Genomic DNA, 15,730 nt, shown 5'->3' with positions numbered 1-15,730 from the left:
ACACAAACAACGCTTGGTACAAATCGGATTTATGTTTTAAAGAACAGTCTGACAGATTTTAACGCCAATTGTTTGTCTAAGAAGAGGGTATTATAACCGAGGTGGATTTATACCCGACGTTATATCCATAGCACTCGTCTGGTCAATCCATTGTTATTATGCAGATCAAGACTCCTTGCATTAGACTTGTATGGTTTCACTGTAGATATCTGATCGTCTTTTCCAGATTCAGTGCTCCAGTTCACTCATTCACCATATTTTCATGATTTCCCAAGAGTACATTTTTTCTTGTAATTGCCTTTCGCCTGATTAATTCCAATAAACCACGTAAAAAATATAATTGGAATGTGTTGAAAAAGGTGAATAGCAAAAACTGTGATTTCTAATTTGGGAAACAATTGTCGGATTTGGAATATTTTTACCCATTTATCCTGCCCAAAACGTCAACCTAGACTTCTTGACAAAGTCCCTGTGCAGCTTAAGAATTCATTTTCAACAGACACGTCTAAAAGTCGTTATCAACAGAAAAAATCGCCAAAGAGCTAATGTTGAGTTGTTTTTATTTGTAGTATAGCCTAATACAATAAATAAAACTACATCTTTTTAAAATATAGCTCAGACAGGATATTCCTAAATGCTTTCATCTTAATTTAGATTTGGACATTTTGATCAAACTAATATCATTATTCTAGTTTATGAGCTGACACAAAGTAAATACGTATATGTGTAATAAATAATTATTACGCCAGACATCGGATGCCAGACGTCGGACCACGACATACAACGACTCTAACTTACCGTATTTCATGTAATAAGCGACCGGGCGCTTATGTTTTTCAACGGAAGTCCAGACACGACGCTTATTAGACACCCCGCTTTTTAGAAGAAATACGGTATATGCCTGACACCTTAATTATGAAAACGTAATCAGCGTAGCAGCTGTAGAAAGTGACTCACAGCGTCTGGAGATGGCGGGCGTTGCGAAAGAGGCGCCGAGGGAGCTTCTTGAGGTGATTACTTGCAAGACGCCTGGACAAAAACATAAAATGTGTGATGAAAAGCGGAATCTCTCAGCAAATACTCTTAAAGTCTAACACCATTTTTCTTGGTAAAACATATGGGTTCTTGTTCATATTCCTGTTTATCAATGCAATAAATCGATATTTAAAAGTCAAGATAAACAAGGTTGCCAATGCTACACCAACAACGAATCTTGCTAAAGTGGTTTATCTGTAAACTCTTCATATTTACATATTCTAGCTATGCTTGTTGGGCGTAGGTCAAAAACCGATAATTGTAAAAAAGCAAAGGAGGCTAGTTATCCGTCATCACAATATTCATCTCAATATTTCAAAACTGACCGAAACGTTTCTTCCTGAGAGTCAAACGATGCCATAATATAGCTCGGTGCTTAGTGATCTGTCTGAAGGATAGATGAGAAATGGCAGACTGATCTGACTAAAAACTGAAGTTTGCATCGTGCTCAGCGAGAATTACAGCTGCATTACAGATATATCACAGGAGAAAAGTGTTAAAATCTGGAACACCTTATGACTCATCGAAAATCATGGTCCCGTAAGGTGGATAGGTGTAGTCTGGTATTTAAAGCGTTCGCTCGTCACGCCGAAGACCAGGGTTCAATTCCTCACATGGGTACTATGTGTAAAGCTCGTCTGGTGTCCCCCGCCGTGATGAGGTTAGATTATTGGTAAAAGCGGCGAATAACTAAACTCACTCACTCAGGGTGGACAGACTATGTGCCACTGTATAGGAGTATGGCGCTTATACACCAAGGATCATAATCGGTGATGACACTGGACACGAACCACTGACCACAACTGGTAACTACCGTGGAGAGTTTGTTTTACATCGACCAGTCATTGAATGTCATTGGTAACATCGTTTTGCATCTGGTAACTGCATATAGGATGCATCCTGGAGGTCCTGGAGGTGCTGTGGAACACTATGTGAACAGTGGGGGTACATAACGTTTGAAGTTGAGCATTTGTTGGTCGCGGATAGCGCTTGGATGAGTGGTCGTGTTAGGCAGCTTGACTCCTGAGAGTTTCTAGGACTTCAGTTATGTTCCACAATGAAGCCGATGTATCACATGGCTTTGATCATGATAAGTATCTGTTCACCCAGCAGTGGATGGAGGGTCCAGTCAATTGCCACCAGACAATTGCTACCTATCTCTTTAATTTGGGGTGGCAACTGTCCTGGGTGGCAACTGTCCCACATAGCAACTGTAGAGGGTGTAAATTGTCCGATAATAAGACGATAAAAAAGAATGGTTGGCTTTGAGTCATTATTATGTGTGCTGAGTGGACTGGCACTATAAAACAAGCACACGCACACATACACACGCACAAAGGCTTTCAGTAGGTATTTCAGACGCCTGCCGACGAAAAAAAAACTGAAAGAAAACATGGCAAGAAAAACTCATACTACCAACGAAGTAAGGATTGTTGATTTATGATTGAGTGAGTGAGTTTAGTTTTAAGCCGCAATTAGCAATATTCCAGATATATGGCGGTGGATGAGACAATCCAGCGATCGATAAGGATTAACGAAGTAAGGATTGTTGATTTATGATTGAGTGGGTGAGTTTAGTTTTAAGCCGCAATTAGCAATATTCCAGCTATATGGCGGTGGATGAGACAATCCAGCGATCGATAAGGATTAACGAAGTAAGGATTGTTGATTTATGATTGAGTGGGTGAGTTTAGTTTTAAGCCGCAATTAGCAATATTCCAGCTATATGGCGGTGGATGAGACAATCCAGCGATCGATAAGGATTAACGAAGTAAGGATTGTTGATTTATGATTGAGTGGGTGAGTTTAGTTTTAAGCCGCAATTAGCAATATTCCAGCTATATGGCGGTGGATGAGACAATCCAGCGATCGATAAGGATTAACGAAGTAAGGATTGTTGATTTATGATTGAGTGAGTGAGTTTAGTTTTAAGCCGCAATTAGCAATATTCCAGCTATATGGCGGTGGATGAGACAATCCAGCGATCGATAAGGATTAACGAAGTAAGGATTGTTGATTTATGATTGAGTGAGTGAGTTTAGTTTTAAGCCGCACTTAGCAATATTCCAGCTATATGGGGGTGGATCAGACAATCCAGCGGTCGATAGCATGAACATCGATCTACGCAAACTGGGATACGATGACGTATGTCAACCAAGGCAGCGATCCTGACCACCCGATCCCGTTAGTCGAGTCTTACGAGGAGCATAGTCGCCTTGCGGCAAGCATGAGTTGGTGAAGACGTTTTCTACCCCGGATCTTCACGGGTCTCGGATTTTTGCATAATATAAAAATGCAACTTACAGCTCTTTCAAGAATTCCAGCTTCCGAAAGACGGCCTCCGGCAGATCACTGATGTTATTCATCCCCAGGTCTCTGAAATATAAAGCAATGTTGCTGGAAACATTCATTCTGCACATTTAATTTGAAGTGAACACGTGACAAAATACACATCCGGGCTCTGGCCCACTTGAACATAAGGTGTTTGGTTGTTGGAGGGAAAATGTGGCCAGTCCGTAATGCAGAGTTGCGTCCTTTAGGGGGGGAACAATTATCAAGAAACTGTAAACTTCCGAAAGCATTTGATTATTTGTATGAATTCAGAATGATATGAGATTAAGTGTCGATATTCCCAAGATGGTACTATGACATACTATGAAGCGAGTTTCAACGTTCCTGCATTTAGAAACATGCTAATATAATCTGCAGACAACTGACTGATTTAACACATTGGTCCATTGTTGGAATGTGACAGATCCGGGGATGCCACATTAAAAAATCCCATTCCATAATCACTGTGTTACCTCTGGTTGTTTGATATAGGAAATACGCTTACGTTGGCGTTTCCACATTTGAAAGTATGTTGACCTGTAACTACTGATCTATTGATATCTGATGTTGATTCAAAGTCGACATTCTATACCCATTCAATCCAAAAAAATCACACATTCAACATTGTTGCTTCTGCTGAGTAAGCACATATGTTACATTTGGGATTACACTTCACAGCATTGTCTCTGGCACTGTCTCTGTATCCATAGCACCGACGGTGCGGTTTGGTAGCGTAGCGGTTAAAGCGTTTGCTCGTCACACCGAAGACCGGGTTCTATTCCCCACATGGGTACAATGCGTGAAGCCCATTTCTGGTGTCCTACGCCGTGACATTGATGGAACATTGCTAAATGCGGCGTATAACTACGCTCACTTATCTCAACCGGTATGAACTGACTCCATCAAGTCTAACGCTAGCCTGACCTCGGACGAAATGGTACTTGTGGTTACGACTGCGGAAAACTGGTCTAAACAGTGCATTTCTGCTGTTGACAGCATCAATAACGCAGGTTACAGTCAACTAAAGGGTCCTGTAGGGACCTCACCTCGCGGCGTCTTCAGGGGCACGACATCTCCCACAGCGCGCCCACTACTTCATTGAACGTTTCCACTTTTGTGAAGAGGCCTGGCGAATCTCGTGTGTTGTAGACAGATCATTGTGCTGGAGAACCAGTACACACCGTGCCGACGATACGAATTGACCAAAATATGTTGAGGGGACTATCTTGTTTGTATCGAATATTCCCGAGGGCGAACACAGTGAGACTTGCTTGAAGCCAGACCATGAAGGAATTGGACGATGTGATGGTGAGGTGGAAATATTTTGAAGGGCATGCCTTGTTTACCTTTACGCTGAGAGGGAAAGTTGTGCCAGGATTTGTCATAGCTGTCACGTGTGTTTGGGTGAATATCGCTGATGTTGTAATGTGTTGAATGAATGTTGGTGACGTGGTGCTGTCACTTGCGTTTAGGTGATCGTCGGGATTGTAGTAATGTGTTGAATGAATGTCGCAAGTGTTGTAGTGCTGTCACGTGTATTTGGGTGAACGTCGTGGATGTTGTAACTCAGCCTTGTGTCGTGAGTGAATGTCGGCGATGTGTTATCATGAGTGTAGAAAGAACGCCGAGGCTGATATCGCGACGTCGTGGGTTTACAGTATGTAGATCGTGGTCATAGCATGGGAACCTGAAACCTGCGTAAAACCGTATTGATTCACTCAAATCTCTAAGGGATAGAAACAAAGAACATAAAGAAATAGAATGCATATATCATATGTAAAAATAAAACTGTTAATTTAAATACAGCAGTTGACAGTTCATAATTCAATCTTCACTAAATTTTATAAAACTCCTAAAGTATCGGATTAATCAGACCGTAAAATGGTAAGATCGACACTACTTTACCAAAATGTAACAACGACAAAGACATTCCACCGGCTGTAAGAATCTTTGAAGGATGACATCGAACGGTAAACAAGGACTGCAAGAACTAAGGAAACACATGACCTGAATACCTCACTCAAGAATTTCCTTTCCGCCACACATACCCTCGTTATAACGACCACCACTTACGACTAAGAATGCTAAGGTCTTAGCAAAATTGTAAAAAAAAGCTGCTAAAAAGCAGCGATTGGAACGAGCGTTCAATGGCTACCTTTATTAGAACCTGAAATCGGTCAACAATGAAGTTACTTAAAACTTCCTTTCACGGAAAACCGACTTTCTGCCTGGTACGGATATTGTCTGGGCACTCAACTGAAGCCTGGTAACTCCTTGAGCAATCATCTAATAGAAGACTAAAGAGCAGGTCACCAAATCACTGTTAAACAAAGGTGATCGGGCAGTCCTTCACCATTCTGGCCTTCACAGTCGCGACGGAAGCCAAGGAAGTATTAACCAATTTCAAAACATCAATACATTTCTGTTAGGACGGCACTGGAGCTGTGTCCGCTAATCACGTTGACTCGCGACTCGTTCTATCGCAAGGCGTTTGTACAGAGATGCATCTTGTTGAGCAGAAAACAATTACGTTTGTTGGACTTTATTATGTCTCTGTACATGATGTTGTCAGACTCTACAGTCGTCCAATAAATCAACACAACTTGTCTTCGCTAGGGAGGAAGTGCCCTTTGACAGGCGATCAGTTACTGGTTGATCTATTTACTGGACGAGGAACCTTTTTGTGCCTATTTTACCCTTTAGTAGTAGTAGTAGTAGTAGTAGTAGTAGTAGTAGTAGTAGTAGTAGTAGTAGCAGCAGCAGCAGTGGTGGTGGTGATAGTAGTAGTGTTAGTAGTTGCAATGCTCCATATATATATACAGTGGAAGCTGTTTAAACCGGCACCCACTGGGACTGAACAAATGGTCCGGTTTCGACAATGTGCTGGATTGTAGACCTGATGATAAATGTACATGCCACATATGGAACTGAAATTTTATGCCGGTCTTGGCAACTTGCTGGATTGGACAAATGACGGTTTTGACAGCCTCCACTGTATATATATATATACAGTGGAGTATATACAGTATACATTCCTTTTGGGTCTCGAAGCCAGATCTGCGTCCCTCCAACCCCACGGGCAGAGCACTGGGTTAACCCTAGAAAGCAGTGGACAGGAAGAAAGAAGTCAGAAAGATTAAAAGTTCATGAGGTCTGACGCGATAAGAACGTGTTATCAGTGGAAATCTCATCACCATACAGTGTGCACTGTTTCTCTCATTTGGAAGATCAAAGGAGACCTGGATCAATTATCCCGATTGCCACCTTGTCAATATGCATCTGCAGAGTCGACTGGGCAGTCAGAGGAGATGGGTTTAGATAAAGTAGCACCGATTATTTACAGGTGATGACGAGTGTTGAGAATGCACGGGTCAGATCAAACACCCATGGGATCACAGACATGACCCTCAGAACCTCAGCAATGTGAATTATCTTTCCTCGCTCTTCTGTCGTTCCCCCACCCCCCACCACTGTCTCACACACTCTCTCTGTCTGTCTTTATCTGTCTCTCTGTGAGTCACACACACACTCTCTCTCTCTCTCTCTCTCTCTCTCTGCCATCCGCCACACCGTCTTTTACATTTGCTGTGCACTTTCTTCTTTCTGCACACGATTCTTGTCTTGGTGTCTCCTTGTCTGTTTCTCTCTCTCTCTCTCCCTCCCTCCCTCTCAGCCATCCACCACATCGTCTTTTACATCTGCTGTGCACTTTCTTCTTTCTCCACACGATTCTTGTCTTGGTGTCGCCTTGTTTGTTTTTCTCTCCCTCTCCACCCCCCCCCCCCCCCCCCCCGTCTCTTACTCTGATCCACCAATCACGTCCTCTCTCACATTTGCCATCCATCTCCCTCTGTCCATTTCTCTCACTTACTGACGAAGCCCTCGATATTCCTCTCACCTGCTGTCTCAGTTGCACCGTATTCGGGTTGCATGTCTAACACTGAAACCACTGAATCCCTTACTTACTAGTACGCACTCATATTACCCTTTTAGTGCTCCTATCCGATCTATCTTTGTGTGAACGCCAGCAAACTGGTATAAATACACAAATGACGTCATAACGACGGTGATGTTCTTATCGATTTATCGACTAAACTATCGATGACAAACAAACAAAGACTATTTTCATCATAGCGGGAAAGGGTCAATACGGTACGCATAATGATATGTAGACAGTTTCTCAAGTCCATGGCTCAAGGCATTACATCAAAATCTCTTACGATATCTATCCCCGAAAGCTTTATTATTCTGACTTTGTCCATTCAGTGTCCATTTGGGGTTTGCAGGAAAGTCCTTTGTGATAAATGTTTACAACACAAGAGAAGGCAATGGCGGGGTAGCCAAGTGGTTAACGCGTCCACCCGTCAAGGATGAAAGCCCGGGTTCGATTCACCCCGTAGATACAATACGTGAAGAAACTTTCTGCTGTCGCCCCATCATATTGCTAGCATGTTGCTAACTTGGCTGTTGCGACCTGCCTTGATATTGCTGGCATATTGCTAGAAGCGTAAAACCACACTCACTAAAGTGAAAACTAAAACGTGCATGGTGCTTACAAATGGACGAAAATCATTAGGACGAATCTGAGTTTCATGTTGTTGGTTTCTGGTACTTCTAAGGGAGGCCACTCTGAAACGCCACTTCCGGCTTAAGTTAGGTTATGCTGGGCCTGCTTCCTATAGGACAGACCACGGTGACGTCAGTGTTTTGATCACGTGGTGCGCCCGAGTACTTCCGGTAGGCAGAAGTTAAACATAAACACGAGAGAACCACACAAACTGCATACATTTGATCGTTGACTTTTCATACGTAACAACTCTTCCCGGTCTGTATTTCTTTTTCTTTTGGTGTGTTGTGTAATTAGACAACTACACAACCTTTATCTTTCTAAAACATTTGTGCAAAGTATCATATTCACAATATCCAGATTTCATACTTCAGTACTCTGGCCCAATACTGCAAGTCTTCGTTTTTTAAGCAAAAATGTGATGCAAAAACTCCCAAGTGCTTGTCTCGCAAACAATGCAAATTTTAAACAAACAATCCCTCACATCCTGTTTCCTTGCTTACGTGTTGTCACAGAGTCAATGATATAATCAGGAAAGGTGACTAATCTGCCGCACCTGCCAGTCATACATGTTACATTAACACCACTCCAAACCTTCCTTGTCAACTATAACAACACATGCATCTACAGTTCAAAAGTCTTTAAATGGCATTGAGTGACCATTTCATCACAGCTTTGCCTTCTTACGAAAACAGATAAAGAAGTAGCTTTGATCTAAGCTAAGTCTTTAAATGGCATTGAGTTATCATGTCATCACATTAATTCCTACTTACAAATAACACATACAAAAGCAGCCTTGATCTATGCTAATCTCATCAACAGGGTGGTTTTAAAACTTTCCAGACACACTTGTGGTAGACATCAGCAATATATTCTTTATTCCTAACAATCCAGTATGTAACTTGAACAGTCATCTCACAAACATAATTTTCTCTTAGCAGACATCCAGCAAACACAGAGGTGATTTACCATCGACATTGTGGTACTGTATCGGAAAAAGGTGTCCACTTTCCACATATTCATATGCTTTCAGTGACTTGAAGGCTTTCATAGATTCGAGGGTGAGCTGACCTGGGGTGTCTATCAGATAGAAATAAAATCATAAGTATATAATCCGACCATTCTTTGCCTTTCACGCTACACCGGTTGCCATCGTTATCATCAGCCATTGCGGCTTTCTGCCTACCCATGTATGAGTGAGCGTGGTTTGTGACGTCACTTCCGTAAACATATGGACACCGCTATATACTCAGAGTATTTTCACCTTCATTTCAAAACAGTTTATTCGAGAACGATACACGTTAATCATCACTGGGGCTGACTTGTGACTTTCCCGTCTCACCTCTTTGCAGACATCAGATTTAGTTGTGAGGTGATGTCGATGAATATTTACACAACAGATAGCGCTCGAGAAGGCTGTTCTGCATATGAGATTTTAATTAAAGGTCATCCATAGACTGAGTCAAACAGAAAACAGAAGTGGAAGAACACTTGGGAGCGTTGTGTATCACATTTGAAAATAAACTTGTCAGCCATAAGAAATCTAGATTTTAAGTCGCAGATTGCAATATATCAGCAATGCCTTAGAGGGTACCACGAGAAAGAGACTCTGTGCAGTGTGCCGGAAATCGAACCTGGGTCTCTTCACGACAAACCAACACATTGAGTACTGCTTTCGTACTACAGAGCTCCTGACATATGAACGAAACTGGAATGAAAGCGATATATCGTTTCTGTGATCAACGTCCTATCCCTCTATCTGCTTTGAACCATCCTTCTTTCAACACGTTCCTGAAACTACATCGAATGTTAACTTTGAGTAAAGATTCTTGAGAGAAAGTTTTCATTCTCGATCATGAAAATGTAATCAGAGATCACTCTCCAGAAAATAAAGTAAATGTACTTTGAGATAATCGATTAGGAAAAGATAAAATGTTTTTTAGCTAAGGGGTCCTGTCTGTAGTTCACTTGGAGTTCGGATTAACACGGTTCCATTTTGCATCCTGGGATTAGTGATTGATGACGCTAGTGCATGTTTACTGTTCCACACCAGTGCGAGTGTACTGACCAAGGGATCTTTAGAATGGTCAAGCACGTGCGACCTCTACAATCCATAACCATTAGCTCCTTATTGAACAGGTGATGAAGAAACATAAAGGAGGATGCATTATAATCAATGAAGTCGAACAAACACATATGTTATATTTCCCATTGTTCATGTTGGTATTTACAAATGGAGCGGGCCCGTGGAGAATCGTGTTAGACCAGGGGCTCCTTTCACAAGGCTACCTTTACTAAGGTTAACCTTAACCCCCATTCTTTAACATTGCACTAAAATACCTTAGACTTAGGTAACCTTAGTGCAGTGTTAAAGAATGGGAGTTAAGGTTGCTTTGTGAAAGGAGCCCTTGATCTTCAATAACCCGTGCTTGTCGTTGGCGACCAACGGGATCGGGTCAAAAGGCTCGCTGACTTGGTTGAACTGTCATCGTATCTCAGTTTTGTATATCGAAGCTAGTGCTGTTAATAATTTTATTGTCTGGTGAAAACACGATGAAATACAGATAGAATTCCATATATCTGAGTGCGGCGTAAAACGAAACTCAGTCACTCATCCAATCAAACGCGATAACGTGGTGTGGCTTATAGGTACTGAAGTAAAATATAGGATAATCATGCTGTCTGTTGGTCAGCCTGGGTCTCAGTTTGTCGAGAGGAAGTATCACAGAGTGGCGCGTGTCTTCAGGGACGGTGTGACAGTAATGCATGTGTACTGAATATCTTGATATGACTCAATTAAAGGTGATACACTAGAATGTATTGAAGACATGGTCCATATATCAAAGATGTAGACGGCGCCAGCGGAAGTCAGGATCGCATGTCAGGTGTGTATACAAGAACGAACTAGACGCATTCATCAAAACTGACATTCTGATGACAGCAGGTATGGCCAGGATGTTCTGGTTTATTCGTTTCCGTGACTTCAGGTCAAAAAGTCTTTATGTAACCTTCTCCTTCAGCGGGGGCTCGTAAATCAAAATCACCTTGCATAAGTTCTAATCTGCAGGTTCCTTTGAGAACGGTGCTTTAAATGGACTGATGTGTATATCGGGCAAACAACTGGAGACAGGACCTGTCTTTGTGAGTGAATGAGTGAGTGCAGTTTGATATTGAATGGAATATTTCGGCAAAGTATCATCAATCATTCCTGGTGTTTCGCACTATTTATATCCTCGAACAATGAACTCCCTTGTTCACTTGTATTCACTCACTACCCCTGAAGATCCCGTTTGGAACTGGTTTTCAGTTACCCAATGGAACTCACGAGCGGAGGTATCGGTATCGCAGAGTTGAAAATGACTTCAGAGACGGGATGACAGTAATGCATGTGTACTGAACCGGGGGTCATCAGAAGGGTCAAGCACGTGTGACCTCAGAGATTCGCCATGGTCTGAAACCATGGTTCGAAACACTGCACATCCACTCCGTCTTTATGATGCTCTGTTAATTGCTCCTTTTTATAAGTATCCATTTACAACGCTCCTGAGCTGCTTTTCAATCATCTCCACGGCCATTACACTCAGAAGGAGCACACTGTCATTAGGAATTGATATGGACTAATTGAGACAGCTGCCCAGGATGCGCCCCGCTGTAAAACTATAAACGATCTAATCAAATGAACACGTGATAGAGGTTCGTCACGGGCCCAGTAGGCATACTCTCAGCTGTAAGCACGCGCTTCACAAGAGTGAGTGAGTATGGTTTTACCCCGCTTTTAGCAATATTCCAGCAATATCACAGCACGGCACACCAGAAACAGACTCGGGTATTGTACCCACGTGGGGAAACGAACTCGGGTCTGCGGCGAAATGAGCGAACGCTAGAACCACAAGGCTACCCACTGCCCCAATTGACAAGAAGCTAGTGTTGTCAGAATCAGGGCTTGTCTTGGTCAGAATGTGAGACTGGCCATGGAGAGAATGAGCGAGTAGCCTTGTGTAAGAGCAGGAGATTAGAGAGTAAAGCCGTGCGAAAAGGAGACAGGCCTTTTGTGGGAATGACCGACAGTGTTCGAGGAAGAGATGTTAGCATTGTGTAAGAATGAGGCGGTGACGATTTGTTACAACGGGAGTTATGAGTGGCAAGCAGAGTGATATTCTGTAGATATGAGAGTGATCAGAGCTCTGGATATTTTTTCAAGCAATTGGGTATTTACTCCCATGTCTGTTTATGTATTAGTAATTATTTGAGGAGCAACTAGCATTTTATATACTCTGACTAGTTTAAAGAATTGTGTAGTGTTACATAGTTTCTTATCCTTATTGGTAATTAACACTTCTAAATATAAAAAATATAATTAATGCTTTTTAATAGACCTAATATTTTAGCCATTCTTATTTTGTCAAATAGTTGGCAGTCAGTTTTAAATACGCAACAAGGAAGTCACGTGACTACTTCGGTAGACTCCAGGCAGCGGCTGTGGCTATAATAATATATGTATATATAGGCATCGCTTAACATTTGCTAATGCTGTTGTAGAGTTAGGGCGACACGACGAATTATCATACACAAATCCTCCGTCAGCCTATCTCCAAGCTGGATCAACCCCTTGATACCAACCTCTCTACAAACTCCCCTACTTCGCCTGGGGGAGACAACATTTTCGAACAGATCCATGGTCTCCCCAAGTCTCCATGGCCTCTTTCCCCAATTCTAAGTGAAACCTACATGATCTATTTTGAAGAAACCACCCTGGTCTACTCTCCCATCCATCCTGTCTGCTGGTGATAGGAAGGTGGGTGATACCATTGTTATCCTCGGGAAAGACCAAGATCCAAATTCATTACTTCAGCACCTAAACATCCCGAATCAGGTTTTTTTGTCAGGGGACAAAAAAAGAGAAAAAAGACAACAAAGCCCCCTTCCTAGATGTCCCTGTATTTAGAGACCCCTGCAACAGCAAGATCAAAACTGCAGTCTACAGGAAACCGAACCACTCTGACCAGTACATCCACTTCAACTCGAACCACCCCTCCTAAAACCAAGTCTGGATGCATCTCAGCTCTGAAAAGACGCGCCAATAATATTTGTTCCAGCAGCGATGACCTAGAACAGGAACTCAGCCACTTACAACACGTCTTCACCAACTTCAACCAGTATCCGTCTAACCTAGTCAAGAGGACCATCTCCACCACGCTCCTGGACAAACCCAAACTGACCAAGCAATAAGCCACCCCATTAGGATTATTCTTCCTTATATTCTCAAGACCTCCCATCAAATCAGCACCAAGCAAGCATCGACACCGTCTTCTCTGTCTCTCCAACCCTCAGGACTATCCCCCCAGCCAATGGCCGTAACGGACCCTCAGGCATGCAACCCCCCAAAAGGAGTGATTTACAAGGTCAAGTGTGAATGTGGTGATTCATATATAGGTGAAAATTCCCGCCCCGTTGACACCCGCATGAAAGAAGACAAAACTTCTACAGCCAAAGCAGACTGTAAAATCAGGCCTCTCAGACCATCAACAAAAATTTCCACTCATGGAATCAAGTTCGACGAATTCAAAAACCAGGACTTCACAAAAAAGAAACTCTTGGAAGCCATCGAAATCCGCCGCCACAAACCTTTGATCAATCGAGACCAAGGATACTACATCATACATACTACAGCCTATGGAGATCTAATCAAACCATAGACCATCTAAGCATTGTGCCTATTTGTTGTTCCTACTTAATCTCCCTCGTCATTGGCTTCATCATTAGTGCAATTTGTTGTTTTAGATCCCTACTGGGCTCTTCCAGTTATGTCCAACTTGCTTATTTTATTACATGCTGTTGTTATTGTTAATCCGCTGTTTGTCACAGCATACCATGTATAAAAAGCTTCAAACCAGCTTGGCTGTATTCACATTTAGCTTGATAACAGTGTCAGAATGTACACCGAAACGTCGCTCAACGTAATAAACAAGAAGTTGCAATCCATAAAGCTGTATGTCTCACTTTTGACTCACCAACTTCTAAGACGCCCACTAAGTATCATACGCATGCCAATTTAATTAACTGGGTAAATTACGCAAGGTATTATAGACCTATTGGGGTGTAAGTGTTATTTTTATTGAGTAAAATACGCAAATGATACTGCGTAACAAAACGCAAGTGTCTGGAGCTCTGAAGTGATATTGTGTAATTGTTAGATTTAGCATAGTCATATGTGAACAAGTGAGTGTGATGGAACTTTCACACCTTTCGTGAAACTACGCTCCCGTGACAGGAGGTTGGTATGGGTTGAAGAGTAAAAACTCCAATGGGCATTGCGATCAATTATCGACCGATGCCGGGTAAAAAAATAAAGGTACTGAGACACTCACGTGGCAGAGCTGGAACAAATAGCTCTGGATATGGCGCTGAAAGATCAAAGATCACTCTCGGGTGGAATCTGAGATTCGAACCGAGGATCCGGAACTCCCGCCAATTCCAAATACAGACGCAACTCTTCATAGCGATGTGACACGTCCAATGTTACCGAACCTGTCTTGACCAACCTCAATCAATATTTTCTGCAAATCTACCGCAGAACAGTGATCAAATCTAATAAGAGGGTTTGTTTTGATAAGAAACACTGATATAAATCACGGAAAGAGCTCAACGAAACGTTGTAAATAGATTTTATGTCAACTGTTCCAAACACTTTTCTTAAAAGGGGAAGGATCTGCGTTCTTCACAAAGCTATTATTAACTTTATACCAAAACGCCCAGATTGCACGTTATATAGCAAATAGGATTTTGTCCCAATTAGACTGAAACTCATTTCATAAAAAAAAAAATTATCCGTATTCGGAAACATCTCTCAGTTGATCAGCTTTTTTACAAACCCACAGAGCGCTCTGCCGGAAATGACGTAAAACATGTGACCCCTTCAGCCGTAAACCCCAACACGCAAGAATGGCACTCGTTAACTTAAGTCGGCAAATTTAATTAGGCTCAGCTCTTCTAAGCCAGAAATGAAATCGATGGAAGGTGTAAGCAGACATTAATAGATAGTGCCTCACACACGGATGAGTTTCGTTCATCGTTATTGTGTTATATCGGCGTGGCGACGTGACGATATATCACGGCTTTGTGGCTTAATCTGGTTTATAACAATCAGATAAAACTATTTCTGTAATGTGCGCATGTTATCGCTACTTGAGTACTTCAAAGCAGTTGATGTACTTAAAATCCATGTCCGTTTTTGATTATGTGCGTGACGATTTTTCGACTTTACCCGCGCAGTGATCATACAAAAAGAAGTTCGGCAAGTCGGCGGTGAGTTGAGCTCTTGGTAATACTACCGCCATCCTAATAGGGTTTCCGCAGAGCATACAAATACAATTATATAGGTGAGAAATTCCAAAATAATAACGTAAAATTGATCTTCGGGTTTATTGTGAAGAGTGTAACTGAATCATGAGAAAGATGGAGGTTACACAGTAACTTTAAGGAAACTTAAGTTAACGTACTCACATCAAGGAATATATTTTAGTGAGTTAAATAGAGCTTTGTTCAGACAGGGAATGGTGTATCTTTGAGTGGTAGACGTGATTGTTATTTTATAGTGAGTGAGTGTAGCTCAGTGCAGTTTGGTTCATCCGGACCTAAACAGTAATCAGGATAAATCACCGCATGTGATGCTAATAGCCCAAACATGGGGTGGGTGGGGGCTGGGCAAACAAATCCAATTTCAGACTATGTTGTGAAGAACTGCGAGAGGATAATAACTATCACGGGGAATCGTTCTTCAGCTAACGCACAGGCTAT

At 42.1% G+C, this 15,730-nt stretch overlaps 1 protein-coding gene across 1 annotated transcript in view; it reads right to left on the bottom strand.

Moving 5' to 3' along the window:
• The window catches only part of LOC137261133 (leucine-rich repeat-containing G-protein coupled receptor 5-like), a 59,216-nt gene that overhangs the window by 18,006 nt on the left and 25,480 nt on the right, over positions 1–15,730 (bottom strand). Inside the window, exons 2-3 of the mRNA XM_067798827.1 lie at positions 3,340–3,411; positions 958–1,029 (exon numbers count right to left, since the gene is read on the bottom strand). Coding sequence (XP_067654928.1) covers positions 958–1,029; positions 3,340–3,411 — 144 coding nt within the window. The remainder of the gene's footprint in view (positions 1–957; positions 1,030–3,339; positions 3,412–15,730) is intronic.

The sequence above is a fragment of the Haliotis asinina genome, chromosome 14 (genome assembly GCF_037392515.1).
Source record: "Haliotis asinina isolate JCU_RB_2024 chromosome 14, JCU_Hal_asi_v2, whole genome shotgun sequence".
Taxonomy (NCBI): Eukaryota; Metazoa; Mollusca; class Gastropoda; order Lepetellida; family Haliotidae; genus Haliotis; species Haliotis asinina.
This window is presented reverse-complemented; position numbering and strand designations above follow the sequence as displayed.